Source organism: Salvelinus fontinalis, unplaced genomic scaffold (assembly GCF_029448725.1).
Source record: "Salvelinus fontinalis isolate EN_2023a unplaced genomic scaffold, ASM2944872v1 scaffold_0204, whole genome shotgun sequence".
Classification (NCBI taxonomy): domain Eukaryota; kingdom Metazoa; phylum Chordata; class Actinopteri; order Salmoniformes; family Salmonidae; genus Salvelinus; species Salvelinus fontinalis.
Window position 1 is genome coordinate 149,458 of NW_026600413.1, and position 17,767 is coordinate 167,224.

The 17,767-nt window shown below is 41.0% G+C and overlaps 2 protein-coding genes across 2 annotated transcripts; both read left to right on the forward strand.

Annotated features, from left to right (window-relative positions):
- The first annotated feature begins 7,006 nt into the window (after positions 1 to 7,006).
- Positions 7,007 to 13,509, forward strand: apoc1 (apolipoprotein C-I). The gene is made up of 4 exons (XM_055912750.1): positions 7,007 to 7,111; positions 7,816 to 7,882; positions 12,959 to 13,100; positions 13,225 to 13,509. Exons 2-4 carry the CDS (start codon positions 7,828 to 7,830, stop codon positions 13,289 to 13,291), a joined length of 264 nt encoding a protein of 87 aa, XP_055768725.1. The 5' UTR covers positions 7,007 to 7,111; positions 7,816 to 7,827; the 3' UTR covers positions 13,292 to 13,509.
- Positions 13,510 to 15,389: 1,880 nt separating this feature from the next.
- On the forward strand, positions 15,390 to 16,892 carry apoc4 (apolipoprotein C-IV). Its single transcript, XM_055912749.1, has 4 exons — positions 15,390 to 15,693; positions 15,971 to 16,016; positions 16,149 to 16,233; positions 16,352 to 16,892. The coding sequence occupies exons 2-4, from the start codon at positions 15,971 to 15,973 to the stop codon at positions 16,524 to 16,526; spliced, it is 306 nt and encodes a 101-aa protein (XP_055768724.1). The 5' UTR covers positions 15,390 to 15,693; the 3' UTR covers positions 16,527 to 16,892.
- The last annotated feature ends 875 nt before the right edge of the window (positions 16,893 to 17,767 follow it).

Genomic DNA, 17,767 nt, shown 5'->3' on the forward strand with positions numbered 1-17,767 from the left:
TGTTATGCTCTATCTTCTTTTCTATCATCTTTTCCCACCTCCAGATCCCATTTCTTTAACCCCGAAATACCAACCCTAAACCCCCTGTAGGCAGTTCTCTACTACCTGTACACTCATAAACACACACATGTTCCTTATAATACACTTTCTTCAGGCTGTTGTTACGTACGTTTATACGGATATGTCTGACGATTTTCAGTAAGGCCTTCTTTCAGGGTACCTATCCTTCTCCCTAACCCACATCCCCCTTTCACCTTTCTTTTAGGACCCTCCCCCACCACCCATACCCCCCTCTCAACACACACTGTCAATTCATCTTCTAATCTGTACAGATGGTGCTTGATTGACCAAACACTAAAGGGCATTCCGCCCCCTCCTGCCCTGCAGGTCTTTCTTTCTCTTTTGTCCCCTTTCCTCCCTCCTTCCGTACCTCCCTCTCTCCCTGCTTCCCCGGTCCTGGCTTGTCGGGATCTGCTCTCACATTCCTTTCTCGTTATCCCAGCAGGTTTCAAGAACCATGTTTGTGTTTTCATCTACTATGTTTATAGTTATTCAACCCTCCTCTCCTGTCTAAGATACATAGATGTGCACGACGGTACACACACATACATACACACACACACATACTGTAGGTACACAAATGCTATGATAATTGCTTTTGATGGATCTACAGTTAGTTTTTCACATTTGCAATTTGACTTGTAATATCGCTGATCTTGGACCCAGTCTGTGTTGCAAAACAGATTTTATCCAAGAGATTTTAGGTTTAACCTGGATAAATCAGGTTTAAAAGAACACGTAAACACCAGAAACACACAGTAATAGTAAGGCATTCTGGCAGACCAAACAAAACATGGAGTTTTTTTTGTGTAGTTAACAGAAAGTGTGAGTCACAAAGTTTGCCTCTGAAGCGTAGGATAGTGGCCAGCAAGTAAACATTTAGGCTGGAAGCCAGGCAGTGAAGGCCACCACTTATCCCTCCTCTCTGCTCCACCAATCCCCTACTGAAAAAAGCACTTACAGTCGAAGCCGGAAGTTTACATACACCTTATACAAATACATTTCAACTCAGTTTTTCCCAATTCCTGATATTTAATCCTAGTAAAAATTCCATGGCTTAGGTCAGTTAGGATCACCATTTTATTTTAAGAATGTGAAATGTCAGAATAATAGTAAAGAGAATGACTTAGTTCATCTTTAACCTCTTTGGGCTGCAGGGGCAGTATTGAGTAGCCTGGATAAAAGGTGCCCATTTCAAACGGCCTCGTACTCAATTCTTGCTCGTACAATATGCATATTATTATTACTATTGGATAGAAAACACTCTCTAGTTTCTAAAACCGTTTGAATTATATCTGTGAGTAAAACAGAACTCCTTTTGCAGCAAACTTCCTGACTGGAAGTGGAAAATCTGAAATCAATGCTCTCTTCTAGGGGCTGCCTATTAAAGTCCTTGATATTTATTCGTTTAGATGCACTTTATAGGTCTTCCACTAGATGTCGACAAGGAGTGAGAGAAGAAATGGAGTGAATAACTTGATCTGTGCTCGTATAAATGCTCTTTGTATGACGTGTCACCAGTTTCCTGTTTTCTGGAGAGCGCGTCAAGGGAGCTGGATTTGCCTTCTGATAAGCTGTCGTATTTTTTCGGGAGTTTTGCCGTGTTCCGTTCTCTTCCGTTTGTTGACATGGAGAGATTTGCGCCACTTGGCAAGTGTGCTTGCTAAATCGAGAGGGAAAAAGGCCGTTCTAAATCCAAGCAATGATTGTTCCCGACAAAGGACCCCTTGTACAACATTCAGATGAAAGATCAGCAAAAGTAGGACCCATTTTATGATGCTATTTCATATATCTGTCGAACATGTGAAATGGTCGTTTGCGCCCAGCTTTTGGGTACTCTCTCGCTATACCTAAGCTGGATGTCGTAATGAAGTTATTTTTAGAATTCTAACACGGCGATTGCATTAAGAACTAGTGTATCTATCATTTCCTATTCAACATGTATTTTTTAGTTGTGTTTATGAATAGCTATTTGGTTAGAATATGTGTGTCAGAAAAAGTGTCAGAAAAATATCCGGACGTTGTGGGAAAAAGATGCTATGTTAGCACAATGTATAACCACTGATTTCAGCTCTAAATATGCACATTTTCGAACAAAACATAAGTGTATGTATAACCTGATGTTATAGGACTGTCATCTGATGAAGCTTATCAAGGTTAGTCAAAAATTATATATCTTTTGCTGGTTTGTTACGATCGCTAACTTTTGCTACTGGGAAATGGCTTGTGTTTCTGGCTATTGTGGTAAGCTAATATAACGCTATATTGTGTTTTCGCTGTAAAACACTTAAGAAATCGGAAATATTGGCTGGAATCACAAGATGCCTGTCTTTCATTTGCTGTACACTATGTATTTTTCAGAAATGTTTTATGGTGAGTGTATAGGTATTTGACGTTGGTGTCTGTAATTATTTTGGCTGCTTTCGGTGCAATTTCTGATTGTAGCTGCAATGTAAACTATGATTTATACCTGAAATATGCAAATTTTTCGAACAAAACATAGATTTATTGAATAACATGTTATAAGACTGTCATCTGATGAAGTTGTTTGTTGGTTAGTTTGGTTGGTTCTTGGTTAGTTCGGTTGGCTTTGTGCATGCTACCTGTGCTTGTCACGACTTCCGCCGAGGTTGGCTCCCCTGCCTGTTCGGGCGGTGCTCGGCGGTCGTCGTCACCGTCCTACTAGCCGCTACCGATCCCTTTTTCGTTTATCTGTTTGTGTGTTCTGATTATTTGCACCTGTGGGGTTTTCTTTATTACGTAATGAGCTTCCCTATATTTAGGAGTTTGACCCGCCCTTGTTTTGTGCGGGATTGTTTTTTGTTACGTGCGTTGTATGTTGGGTTGTGTCAAGTGTTTTTCTGCGCCCTGTATGTTCGGGCTTTATATTTTGGTTAAGCAGTAAAAGGAATATTTTTCCCCCAAGCGGCTCTCTCTCTGCGTCTGATTCTTTTCACACCCTTTTACGATCGTGACAGTGCTGTGAAAAATGTCTGTCCTTTTTTGTATTTGGTGGTGAGCTAACATAAATATACGTGCTGTTTTCGCTGTAAAACATTTTAAAAATCGGACATGTTGGCTGGATTCACAAGATGTGTACCTTTCATTTGCTGTATTGGACTTGTTAATGTGTGAAAGTTAAATATTTATAAAAAATATATTTTGAATTTCAAAACCCTCATAAGACACACAAATAAAAAACAATAGATAGGATCCCTTTTTAAACATATTTAGAGCAAGGGTAACACCTGCACTTGAAGTGGCTGTTGTCATATTGTGGCCGGCCTCGGGCTTGCAGCCAGAAGAAGTTAATTTATTTTATCACATTCCCAGTGGGTCAGAAGTTTACATACACTCAATTAGTATTTGGTAACATTGCCTTTAAATTGTTTAACTTGGGTCAAATGTTTCGGGTAGCCTTCCACAAGCTTCCGACAATAAGTTGGGTGAATTTTGGCCCATTCCTCCTGACAGAGCTGGTGTAACTGCGTCAGGTTTGTAGGCCTCCTTGCTTGCACCGGCTTTTTCAGTTCTGACCACAAATTTTCTATGGGATGGAGGTCAGGGTGTTGTGATGGCCACTTAAATATCTTGACTTTGTTGTCCTTAAGCCATTTTGACACAACTTTGGAAGTATGCTTGGGGTCATTGTCCATTTGGAAGACCCATTTGCGACCAAGCTTTAACTTCCTGACTGATGTCTTGAGATGTTGCTTCAATATATCAACATAATTGTTCTTCCTCATGATGCCATCTATTTTGTGAAGTCCACCAGTCCCTCCTGCAGCAAAGCACCCCCACAACTTGATGCTGCCACACCCGTGCTTCACGGTTGGGATGGTGTTCTTCGGCTTGCAAGCGTCCCCCTTTTTCCTCCGAACATAACGATGATCATTATGGCCAAACAGTTCTATTTTTGTTTCATCCGACCAGTGAACATTTCTCCAAAAAGTATGATCTTTGTCCCCATGTGCAGTTGCAAACCATAGTCTGGCTTCTTTATGGCGGTTTTGGAGCAGTGGCTTCTTCCTTTCTGAGCGGCCTTTCAGGTTATGTCGATATGGGACTCGTTTTACTGTGGATATAGACACTTTTGTACCTGTTTCCTCCAACGTCTTCACAAGGTCATTGGCTGCTGTTCTGGGATTGATTTGCACTTTTCGCACCAAAGTACGTTAATCTTTAGGAGACAGAACACGTCTCCTTTCTGAGTGGTATGACGGCTACGTGGTCCCATGGTGTTTATACTTGCGTACTATTGTTTGTACAGATGAACGTGGTACCTTCAGGTGTTTGGAAATTGCTCTTCTTTTGATTTTCCCATGATGGCAAGCAAATAGGCACTGAGTTTGAAGGTAGGCCTTGAAATACATCCACAGGTACACCTTCAATTGACTCAAATGATGTCAATTAGCCTATCAGAAGCTTCTAAAGCCATGACATCATCTTCTGGAATTTTCCAAGTTGTTTAAAGGCACAGTCAACTTAGTGTATGTAAACTTCTGATCCACTGGAATTGTGATACAGTGAATTACAAGTTAAATAATCTGTCTGTAAACAATTGTTGGAAAAATTACTTGTGTCATGCACAAAGTAGATGGCCTAACCGACTTGCAAAAACTATAGTTTGTTAACAAGAACTTTGTGGAGTGGTTGAAAAACGAGTTTTAATGACTCCAACCTAAGTGTATGTTAACTTCCGACTTCTACTGTACACCTACAGTACTTTAGTGTTGTTGTTCATGGTAGTTTTAATAAACTAAACAAAGTTCATTTTCACTGTATACAATAGCACTATGGGCATCTTTATTTTTGAAGTTGAAGCACTGTTTCGTGATTAAGGCTATAAATATGAACACAAGCTTCTTGATGATATTCATTAAAATGTGCTCACACATCCTTTTTTAACCAGGAAAAAAACGGTAGAAAAAATACTCCATGCAAGCATTAACTGTGTCTAGTAAACCACCTCTACTCAACCCTAAGCATAAAAAGTAGCATACCATTTCAAGTATGTGACCTTGTTTTCAATGAAAAGACAAGAAGAGCAACAATGACTACAATGACCTCTCCCCTAAATCAGGTCACACTCCTAATAACAACCTCTGTGTTGAAGTGCATTGTTATTGAGTCACAGTTTGTTTCTGTTCCTCCTTTACTGGAAGGCCGTGTTTGGGTGAAGTGTCCTACACTATAGTAAACCCTGTATGTATTTGTAGTGGTCTGGCCAAGGAGAAAACAGGAAAACCACAAGCATTCTGCCAGTCAGTACTTTTTCTCACGTACTATACTGCAGCTCCTGGGAGTCTCTGGCTCCGGCTGAAGCAACAAAGGGCTCCAGCTAGCAGGTGTTGGCATAGCAAAACCGACAGTAACCCCCGACAACTCCCCCACAGAGATTTTACCTCTTACTACCCTTCCTCCCCCCTCTTCCCCCATCTTGGTGCTGGAACACAAACCATTCACCACAGGAGCCCTTTGGCAAAAGAAGGGGGAAAAACAGTCTTTTATCAGACGGCTTGTTATTGCAATTCATGAGCGAGCGAGACATGCACGTCCATGCCTCACACAAAGACTCACACACTCTGCCACAGGTGAGGAATGGGTACTGTGTGATTAAGAGGTGCAAGACAATGGTCATCTGTGCATCATAATAGGGTTTCATATGGCTAAAGCCATCAGCACCAAATGGGCACCCTGCAGTGGGCAGCAAGGGGCTGGGTGTAAAGAGGGAAGTGCTGCAATGAGGAAAACATACCCCTCCAGCACTAATGAGAGGTTACTATAGTTCAACAAACTGTAGTCCACTACCCCTGTATGCTCCAACACAGAGAATGACCTTCTAGACTTACTATTTTAAGAATATTGCAAATAAAGTCATAAGACTTTGCCAGATTTTGTAGTTCTTGGACGTGGAGTTACGTACTGGCTATTCCAGGACAGTAGAGGTTTGTTGAGCCCAGCTTCTTTCTGTTGGAGACAGCACGGAGGAGCACTAATAAAATGGACTTCTATCAGATTTACATAACAGTGGACAAATATGATGCTGTGCATGCTGTATCACATGATAACACTGATAACACAGATGTGTGTGTGAGGTCAGTGAAAGGTAATGAGACTGAAAGTAGATCAGAGGGGAAGAAGCGCACATGTTATAGGCCTGATTTTTATATTTTATATTATGAAATTGATAGGTGTCAACAAGGATTTCATCACACAGCTTTCATTTATTCCGAGAAGTCAGAACAGAGATGACTTCAGGGAAGGGAGGAGGGAAGGATGGAATGGGGCCCAAATACTTGCCTTGTCAAAAAGACTAAGGGCTGGATTCAATCCGTATCGCAGAAGATCTGCATTAAAATGCAAAGGTCATTGAATGCAGTCAACGCAACGGTGGGAACACAGCTTTTAATTATTGGTCGCAAATCTTCAGTGCTATGGATTGAATAGAGCCCTAAATGGACTGGTCTGGTGGACTCAGAGACAGACCTGCACTGAGCACCAGAGTCAATGCAGTGCTGGTTAGTGATGCCACTGCAGAACTGTATCAATATCTTACCTAGTATAAGTATCTTGTGACCTAGTTTAATGGTCATAGTCCACTTTAGGTCTGTATCTCTGTGCACTCACAGTCTGATGATTTACAATGGATATTTTATGACAAATTAATATCACATTATAAAACCTAAGGCAGGTTGAACCCCCCCAAACCCCCCACGCCAAATCAGACTGTGAATTACAGATCCAGTCAAATAAATACATTCCCACAAAATCTGATTAAATACATGATCATGTGTAGTTTGACACAAGACAGGACATGGACCATACCTCAGCTGGGCTCTCCGAAAAAGGGAGATGGGGGAGGGTTGGTTAATCTGGAGGAGAAGGTGGGAGTAGGCCACTCTTGGCGCATGCTTCATTGTGCGATGTGGGGTCACCATAGGTCAGAAGTGGTGACTACTGATTACGTCAGTGTCCTGGGATATATAGAGGGACTCCGTCAGTCTGTCAGACACACTCTGGTTATTTTCTCTCTGAGACGGGAAAACAGGTAAGATTAACCTACTTTTCACTTGCATTTCTAGAGACTTCTTTTCATTGTTATTACTTCAAATGTCTATCTTTGTATGTTTTTGTTCTTATCTGAGCAAACACATAGGCCGGAATAACTTTTGTTCATCAGTTTATTTACTCAAAATAAATGCACGTGAATGCCGTCAATGCAGTTGTTTATTTTATACCCCAAACTTTCCATAAATCTATACCAGCCTCTCAAAATCCGTTTGCGGTATTGTGGCGACATCTAGGTGTAGTTTATACAGTGGGAAAGACATCCAGCCTACCTTCTGTTTCTGAGCGCCATCCAATGCTCAGGACAGATATTAATAGAAACAATTGTTATGTTAGTTTACTAATTTGATCAAATGCAGGTCGAGTTTAAAATCTAAAATATAAGGCTATCAAAGTTTTTTTGTCTTGCTCATGTAAAGTCAGCAATCTAAGTTGTGTGTAGGCTAGAGAACGCCAAGGGAGCTGTCCACTGTTCTGAATGCACTAACATAACAGCTGTTGATCAATGATAATTGTTTAGGATGGCTTACATTTCACTTGTTTAGCACAGCTCCTGATGAAACCCTGACGGCATAATGCTACGATTTTGTTTTAACTCACAACTAACTCACAGCATGCAAACCTTTTTATGATGGAGGATATTAAAGGCAGGGTGTTGTTACTAAATTTGTCCTTCCCTTGCAGCCAACAGTCAAGATGAAACTTTCCATTGCCATTGCCGTGTTGATGCTTGTGTTCGCCGCACACACAGGTATGAAGCCCTGCCCTATTAGGCAGCAATTACACTCTCACTCTATCTAATCATTTTATTGCTCATTCACCTCCCTCAATACTGGCGTCAATACTAATGCATTATCACTGGTGACACGTATGTGATGTTTCTCTCTCACATAAACACACAAACGCATGCATACACACATGCATGTACACAAACACACAGCTTCACATACACACAAATACACTTGATACTACTCTATACAAATCCATTACTACTGAATGCGTGAGTCTGACCTCAAATACACATCAATACAAATGTATTATTATGAACACACATGTACCATATCTCTCTCTCTCTCTCCACCTTTCTCTCTTCATGATGAAACCCTCAGTCTACTCATTTTCCTGACTATTTCCCCTTCTGTTCATAGCTCTAACAGTCTCCCCTTCTGTTCATAGTTCTAACACTCTCCCCTTCTGTTCATAGTTCTAACACTCTCCCCTTCTATTCATAGTTCTAACACTCTGTCCTTCTGTTCATAGTTCTAACACTCTCCCCTTCTATTCATAGTTCTAACACTCTCCCCTTCTGTTTATAGTTCTAACACTCTCCCCTTCTGTTCATAGTTCTAACACTCTCCCCTTCTGTTCATAGCTCTAACACTCTCCCCTTCTGTTCATAGTTCTAACACTCTCCCCTTCTGTTCATAGTTCTAACACTCTCCCCTTCTGTTCATAATTCTAACACTCTCCCCTTCTGTTCATAGTTCTAACACTCTCCCCTTCTATTCATAGTTCTAACACTCTCCCCTTCTATTCATAGTTCTAACACTCTCCCCTTCTGTTCATAGTTCTAACACTCTCCCCTTCTATTCATAGTTCTAACACTCTCCCCTTCTGTTCATAGTTCTAACACTCTCCCCTTCTATTCATAGTTCTAACACTCTCCCCTTCTATTCATAGTTCTAACACTCTCCCCTTCTGTTCATAGTTCTAACACTCTCCCCTTCTATTCATAGTTTTAACACTCTCCCCTTCTATTCATAGTTCTAACACTCTCCCCTTCTATTCATAGTTCTAACACTCTCCCCTTCTATTCATAGTTCTAACACTCTCCCCTTCTATTCATAATTCTAACACTCTCCCCTTCTGTTCATAGTTCTAACACTCTCCCCTTCGATTCATAGTTCTAACACTCTCCCCTTCTGTCCATAGCTCTAACACTCTCCCCTTCTGTTCATAGTTCTAACACTCTCCCCTTCTGTTCATAGTTCTAACACTCTCCCCTTCTGTTCATAATTCTAACACTCTCCCCTTCTGTTCATAGTTCTAACACTCTCCCCTTCTATTCATAGTTCTAACACTCTCCCCTTCTATTCATAATTCTAACACTCTCCCCTTCTGTTCATAGTTCTAACACTCTCCCCTTCTATTCATAATTCTAACACTCCCCTTCTGTTCATAGTTCTAACACTCTCCCCTTCTATTCATAGTTCTAACACTCTCCCCTTCTGTTCATAGTTCTAACACTCTCCCCTTCTGTTCATAGTTCTAACACTCTCCCCTTCTATTCACAGTTTTAACACTCTCCCCTTCTATTCATAGTTCTAACACTCTCCCCTTCTATTCATAGTTCTAACACTCTCCCCTTCTATTCATAGTTCTAACACTCTCCCCTTCTGTTCATAGTTCTAACACTCTCCCCTTCTATTCATAGTTCTAACACTCTCCCATTCTGTTCATAGTTCTAACACTCTCCCCTTCTATTCATAGTTCTATCACTCTCCCCTTCTGTTCATAGTTCTAACACTCTCCCCTTCTGTTCATAGTTCTAACACTCTCCCCTTCTGTTCATAGTTCTAACACTCTCCCCTTCTGTTCATAGTTCTAACACTCTCCCCTTCTATTCATAGTTCTAACACTCTCCCCTTCTATTCATAGTTCTAACACTCTCCCCTTCTGTTCATAGTTCTAACACTCTCCCCTTCTATTCATAGTTCTAACACTCTCCCCTTCTATTCATAGTTCTAACACTCTCCCCTTCTATTCATAGTTCTAACACTCTCCCCTTCTATTCATAGTTCTAACACTCTCCCCGTCTATTTATAGTTCTAACACTCTCCCCTTCTGTTCATAGTTCTAGCACTCTGTCCTTCTGTTCATAGTTCTAACACTCTCCCCTTCTATTCATAGTTCTAACACTCTCCCCTTCTGTTCATAGTTCTAACACTCTCCCCTTCTGTTCATAGTTCTAACACTCTCCCCTTCTATTCATAGTTCTAACACTCTCCCCTTCTATTCATAGTTCTAACACTCTCCCCTTCTATTCATAATTCTAACACTCTCCCCTTCTGTTCATAGTTCTAACACTCTCCCCTTCTATTCATAGTTCTAACACTCTCCCCTTCTGTTCATAGCTCTAACACTCTCCCCTTCTGTTCATAGTTCTAACACTCTCCCCTTCTGTTCATAGTTCTAACACTCTCCCCTTCTGTTCATAATTCTAACACTCTCCCCTTCTGTTCATAATTCTAACACTCTCCCCTTCTGTTCATAGTTCTAACACTCTCCCCTTCTATTCATAGTTCTAACACTCTCCCCTTCTGTTCATAGTTCTAACACTCTCCCCTTCTATTCATAGTTCTATCACTCTCCCCTTCTGTTCATAGTTCTAACACTCTCCCCTTCTATTCATAGTTCTAACACTCTCCCCTTCTGTTCATAGTTCTAAAACTCTCCCCTTCTATTCATAATTCTAACACTCTCCCCTTCTGTTCATAATTCTAACACTCTCCCCTTCTATTCATAATTCTAACACTCTCCCCTTCTGTTCATAATTCTAACACTCTCCCCTTCTGTTCATAGTTCTAACACTCTCCCCTTCTGTTCATAGTTCTAGCACTCTGTCCTTCTGTTCATAGTTCTAACACTCTCCCCTTCTGTTCATTGTTCTAACACTCTCCCCTTCTATTCATAGTTCTAACACTCTCCCCTTCTATTCATAGTTCTAACACTCTCCCCTTCTATTCATAGTTCTAACACTCTCCCCTTCTATTCATTGTTCTAACACTCTCCCCTTCTATTTATAGTTCTAACACTCTCCCCTTCTGTTCATAGTTCTAGCACTCTGTCCTTCTGTTCATAGTTCTAACACTCTCCCCTTCTATTCATAGTTCTAACACTCTCCCCTTCTGTTCATAATTCTAACACTCTCCCATTCTATTCATAATTCTAACACTCTGTCCTTCTGTTCATAGTTCTAACACTCTCCCCTTCTGTTCATAATTCTAACACTCTCCCCTTCTGTTCATAATTCTAACACTCTCCCCTTCTGTTCATAGTTCTAACACTCTCCCCTTCTATTCATAATTCTAACACTCTGTCCTTCTGTTCATAGTTCTAACACTCTCCTCTTCGGTTCATAATTCTAACACTCTCCCCTTCTGTTCATAATTCTAACACTCTCCCCTTCTGTTCATAGTTCTAACATTCTCCCCTTCTATTCATAGTTCTAACACTCTCCCCTTCTGTTCATAATTCTAACACTCTCCCCTTCAATTCATAATTCTAACACTCTCCCCTTCTATTCATAATTCTAACACTCTCCCCTTCTGTTTATAGTTCTAACACGCTCTCCTTCTATTCATAGTTCTAACACTCTCCCCTTCTGTTCATAGCTCTAACACTCTCCCCTTCTATTCATAGTTCTAACACTCTCCCATTCTATTCATAGTTCTAACACTCTCCCCTTCTATTCATAGTTCTAACACTCTCCCCTTCTGTTCATAGCTCTAACACTCTCCCCTTCTATTCATAGTTCTAACACTCTGTCCTTCTGTTCATAATTCTAACACTCTCCCATTCTATTCATAGTTCTAACACTCTGTCCTTCTGTTCATAGTTCTAACACTCTCCCCTTCTGTTCATAGTTCTAACACTCTCCCATTCTATTCATAGTTCTAACACTCTGTCCTTCTGTTCATAGTTCTAACACTCTGTCCTTCTGTTCATAGTTCTAACACTCTCCTCTTCTATTCATAATTCTAACACTCTCCCCTTCTATTCATAATTCTAACACTCTCCCCTTCTGTTTATAGTTCTAACACTCTCCCTTTCTATTCATAGTTCTAACACTCTCCCCTTCTGTTCATAGCTCTAACACTCTCCCCTTCTATTCATAGTTCTAACACTCTCCCATTCTATTCATAGTTCTAACACTCTCCCCTTCTGTTCATAGTTCTAACACTTTCCCCTTCTGTTCATAGTTCTAACACTCTCCCCTTCTGTTCATAGTTCTAACACTCTGTCCTTCTGTTTATAGTTCTAACACTCTGTCCTTCTATTCATAGTTCTAACACTCTCCCCTTCTGTTCATAGCTCTAACACTCTCACCTTCTGTTCATAATTCTAACACTCTCCCCTTCTGTTCATAGTTCTAACACTCTCCCCTTCTGTTCATAGTTCTAACACTCTCCCCTTCTATTCATAGTTCTAACACTCTCCCCTTCTATTCATAGTTCTAACACTCGCCCCTTCTGTTCATAGTTCTAACACTCTGTCCTTCTGTTTATAGTTCTAACCCTCTCCCCTTCTGTTCATAGTTCTAACACTCTCCCCTTCTATTCATAGTTCTAACACTCTCCCCTTCTGTTCATAGTTCTAACACTCTCCCCTTCTATTCATAGATCTAGCACTCTCCCCTTCTGTTCATAGTTCTAACACTCTCCCCTTCTATTCATAGTTCTGACACTCTCCCCTTCTGTTTATAGTTCTAACACTCTCCCCTTCTATTCATAGTTCTAACACTCTGTCCTTCTGTTCATAGTTCTAACACTCTCCCCTTCTATTCATAGTTCTAACACACTCCCCTTCTGTTCATAGTTCTAACACTCTGTCCTTCTGTTTATAGTTCTAACACTCTCCCCTTCTATTCATAGTTCTAACACTCTCCCCTTCTGTTCATAGTTCTAACACTCCCCCCTTCTGTTCATAGTTCTAACACTCTCCCCTTCTATTCATAGTTCTAACACTCTCCCCTTCTGTTCATAGTTCTAACACTCTCCCCTTCTGTTCATAGTTCTAACCCTGCCTCCTTTCTCTCTCTCTACAGAGGCTCAGGAGGCTGAGAAGACCATTGAGGAGCATTTCGCCACCTTCGGCAATCAGATGAAGGAACTAACTGATGACCTGAGCGTCAAGACCAAGGACATGTTTGAAAAGATCGGGGACAGCGAGTTCGCCTCCAAGACCAAGTACACGCACACACACACCCCCCAAAACATAACCCAACATTTCATTAATTGGAGATCTACATTAGTACTCTGAAATAATTAAAGACTGAAATTACTCACTGTGTCTCTGTCTCCCCGTCTCCAGGAACTGGTTCACTGAGCAGTTTGACAAGATGAAGGCCAAGGTCGACGAGAACTTCCCCAAGCAGTAGTAAGCCTGTACACCTCTGACCCTGCCTGTCTAAGACCCCCCCACGCCCCCATCACGCTTCTTGCCTGGTGACGCGGTTGCCGTGACGCTGACACCAAGGTTATATTCCCCCTCTGTGAAGAGACTGATGTCATCTCTGTGTAATTGTTATGGCTTGCTTTAATAAACATGGCTTGCTTTAATAACCTGAACAATAAAGACACCTTTGTGATAAAACTATATTTGTGGGTTGTTATATTATGCATTTGATTTGCTACAGTAAGAAGTCAACCTGTTCATTTTTAAAGAGACCAATCAGTCCAGGCAATGATTTTTATTTGACAAGTGTCTCTTCAACTAATATATGGGGGGCACATCAATCAATCAAATGTATTTATAAAGCTCTATTTACATCAGACTGATGTCACAAAGTGCTATACAAATACCCAGCCTAAAACCCCAAACAGCAAGCAATGCAGATGTAGAAGCACGGTTTTATAAGGATATAAAGACATGAAGACCTGTACACATAATACAGACAGTATGCATAACATGTATAAAAAAACTGCACAAAGACCAAACATTCACTTCGTCTCTGTTTATGATGCATTGTGGGATAGGTGTAGGATGTTAATGTGGTCAACGTGAATGGTCAGCTGACCAGTATGTCACATGGGTTAAAAACACCATGGTGGCCAGAGAAAGAATTAGTGCATTCTGACTGAAAGATACTATACTTAAAAGCAGTCTGCAACACATGTAATTTCACATTTTGCCCAGACACTTCTCTAACTGAGATTCAACAGTAAGACAAGTGTCTGTCAATGGCCCCTTTCTTCCATTGAACATGTTGGTTGTGTGCAGCCTTGAAAAGTATCTCTATGAACAATGTTCAATCTCTTGAAACTTCATGTTCCTGTGCTAAGATATGTTTACCCTAAAAACAGATACAAACTTGTGTCACAATCACAAATGGACTCTGGATTGATGCTGTTATTGAGCTCTCATTAACAATGAACACTCTGTAAAGCAATACAACAGACATACTTTGATGCTCTGGATATCTTGTATCACTCTGGATATCCACTCGTCAATAGCTTTACTGAGAGATACTAACCCGGTCAAATAAGCAGAATGAATTAATAGCAGAGAGTGTTCTGTGAGAGATAGTGGTCTATCCATCTATTTCAATAGCAGACACCAAAGGGCAATTGGGAGCACTACCTCCATTTCACAAGGCCCATGCTAAAGTCAATGTTTATCCTGAGTTAATGATTACTATGCTGTCCCTGTTTACTGGAATCTGCTCCTGTGTTTGACCAGAGGTCAAGGGTCAGACGTAGGAGGGTTAGAGGGGGTCCAGGGGGCAAGAGGGTTGTGCACCCCACCAGGGAATACTCATATTTTCACCATATTTTCTGGTGGAGTGTCATAAGTGGGCAGCTTTAATCTGCTCTCTGTACCCTCTTCTCCCACAACAACCAACTATTGTGCTGTGTCTGTCGACAGGAACAGAGGTGAAGAGCAATAGCAGGAAAACAAGATTTGAAAATGACATCCACAGTTGGTCATGTATCAGTGTGACATTCAGCAATATGCCTGAAACTGATGTGTTGCAGAGAGAGAGAGAGAGAGAGAGAGAGCGAGAGAGAGAGAGAGAGAGAGAGAGAGCGAGAGAGAGAGAGAGAGAGAGAGAGAGAGAGAGAGAGAGAGAGAGAGAGAGAGAGAGAGAGAGAGAGAGAGAGAGAGAGAGAGAGATAGGTATTGTGAAGTGGACTCCTCTCTTGAGTTCTATTGACTGAGACATTGGGTCTAGTCCAAAACAGTACTCTATTTCATTGACCTGCTCTTCTTAAAAAATCTATCTGGAGCACAGTGATATAAAGACCTGGTCTGAATACTTACAAGCCAACATGTCCACTCGTCTTTATTAAAGGAACTTTGGGCTACTGCATACTGCAGCAGCTGACACAAGTCATGTATCTTATTTCACAATATTATTCATGATATTTTGTGTTAACTTTTTTTTTTTAGGTTAAAATAAATTATCTGCCAATGACGTTAGATAATTTAGCTTGGTAAAAAAAAAAATATAGTCTAAAGGGAATTATCACGAAATATTAGATATTTCCGATTGCTTACGTTTTGGTTTTTGCAGTATAACCTGAAAAATCTTTTCTCAGAACTTAAATAAATAAAGACTATCGAACCACTGGACTACTTATGACTGACTCACTGATCATCTAAGCCAATCCAATCAGTCCACCACTTCCCACCCAAAAACAGACCATCGGTCAGTGGTCACCAAAACAAGAACAATGTACACATGCAACCAAGAAAAAGCGCTGTGAGAAGTCCCCTAATTCAAATAAAGTGACTTGATTCCACCAAACAGATTGGACAATACTGAGAACAAACACTAAGGTAAAGTGCTCCCTAAAATGCTCTTTCACTTACTTTGAATTGTGTAGTTTCTAGCTGTTTTTATACTGGAGGCCAGCTGTTATGAGTGATACTGTTGATTACAGAAATATATATACATATCAGTGATGTATCATTTGAATGTATGATTATTTTTGTTTGGGGTGATGAAAAATGTAATGTACTGTTTATTGAATAATTTCATTATATGTAATATCAATTTTATAAGTGAGATGTGTATTTTAGCCAAGTCTTCCCTCTCATTCTGTTTCTATGACAGATGCAAGGGAAACTGATGCTGATTGCTCTCGTCTTGCTCCTTCAAGGTGTGGCCGTGCATTTCATTTTTTTTTTAAACTCCCTATCTAGTCTATCCTCCATTGAACTGTTGACATGGACTGGTAGTCTGTTACCTACTGTTACCTACTGTAACCTACTGTAACTTCTCTCCTCCATAGCATGTGTGTCCATAGTGGCCCAGATGCCAGCCTCAGGGGACTCTGACTCTGAGGGGGTTCTGCAGCGGGCAACAGAGGCATACAGGTACAAACAGACACACAGTCACCATGGCCGACCTTGCCGTTTTAAGAATAAGGGTAAAAGGCGTGCACTCAGTGGATGCTGCTTCCAACTGATTTATTATTTTGTGTGTGTCTTACAGGGCAGCCAAAGTTAAAGCCCAGAGAATAAGAGAGGTGGTGCAGGCCTTTGCTGGTGCGTACTACGAGGACCACATCAAACCAGTGGCTGATCCCTACATGGACTGGGCCTCAGCATCCACCAGTTCCTTCTGGGACAGAGTCAAGGAGAAGATGGAGCAGTACAGACCCATCTAATGGCACCTGAATCTAAGGCAGACGAACACCCACCCAGCTCACTGCCAGCACATATGCTCATGCAAGGTGATACTAGGGCTGATTCTATGTTCATGTGCACTAGGGATTACAACTAGGACATTTGTGTTACAATGTTTTAGAAGAGCGCGTAAACAGTGCTGTATGATTTGGCCGGTGAATGAGGACACCCCTTTACTGGTGTTTCACTAACCTCAGCACAAGGGTTGTGATAGTATTAAACCTGCCATAGAGTGTATTAGTAATCATACCGTCATGGCTCACATATTGCATCTGAGTGAGTCAATTAACTATTGTGAACCACCAAAATTAATTCAACGTAAATCAAATAAAAAACATTTAATTGTACCATTATAGTGTTGTGCCTTTTCATAAACTTTCCCTTGACACGGTCTACACTCCTCACATTCATCCATCTCTGAACTGAATGAAGTAGATAGCTGAGAGAGACTGAGAATAGATTTTAGAAAGGTAGAGAAAGCAACAGGGAATGACAAAGAGGGAGAGAAAGAATGAGACAGAAAGAAACAGACAGAAAGAAAGAGACAGACAGACAGACAGACGGACGGACGGACGGACGGACGGACGGACGGACGGACGGACGGACAGACGGACAGACGGACAGAGACATCAGCGATGGGAGTGACAGCTACAGACTGTGCTGAAATGGGAGAGTTATCTAGGTGAGAGTTGACAGTTGAGTTACAAGGTCCAGCAGGTGTGTCTGGCTGGAGGGGAGATGTGTGTGACCTGCAGGACGTTTCTCTCAGCTCTCACTGTGTGGACTGCAGACATCGATCCTGGAACACAGTCAACACACTCAGGGCCCTGTTTCATTCAATCAAAACCATAGTCTGACTAACTGGGATACATGAAACACGTTCAAATAGACAGTGAGAATGGACCTTAGCGTGAATAAACCATTGAGAGGATTTTTTGTTAGACATTGTGAAGAGTGTTTTGTTGTTGAGTTCGTGAATTCTGAATGTGTGCATGAATACAGATTTTCAATGAGTTACATAGAGGCAGTCAAACATACTGGTTTATGTTCCACACAAATGTTGACAAATAAATGATGGAAAACTTTCAGACACAGTTATAATGCTTAACAAGATCCTTCATTCAAACAAAAATCTACTTCATGCACTGATATGCAAACGTTTTTGAGGAGAATTTATACTTTCACTCGTATGCAGAATAGGGCATTGCAGCATAAATCATTT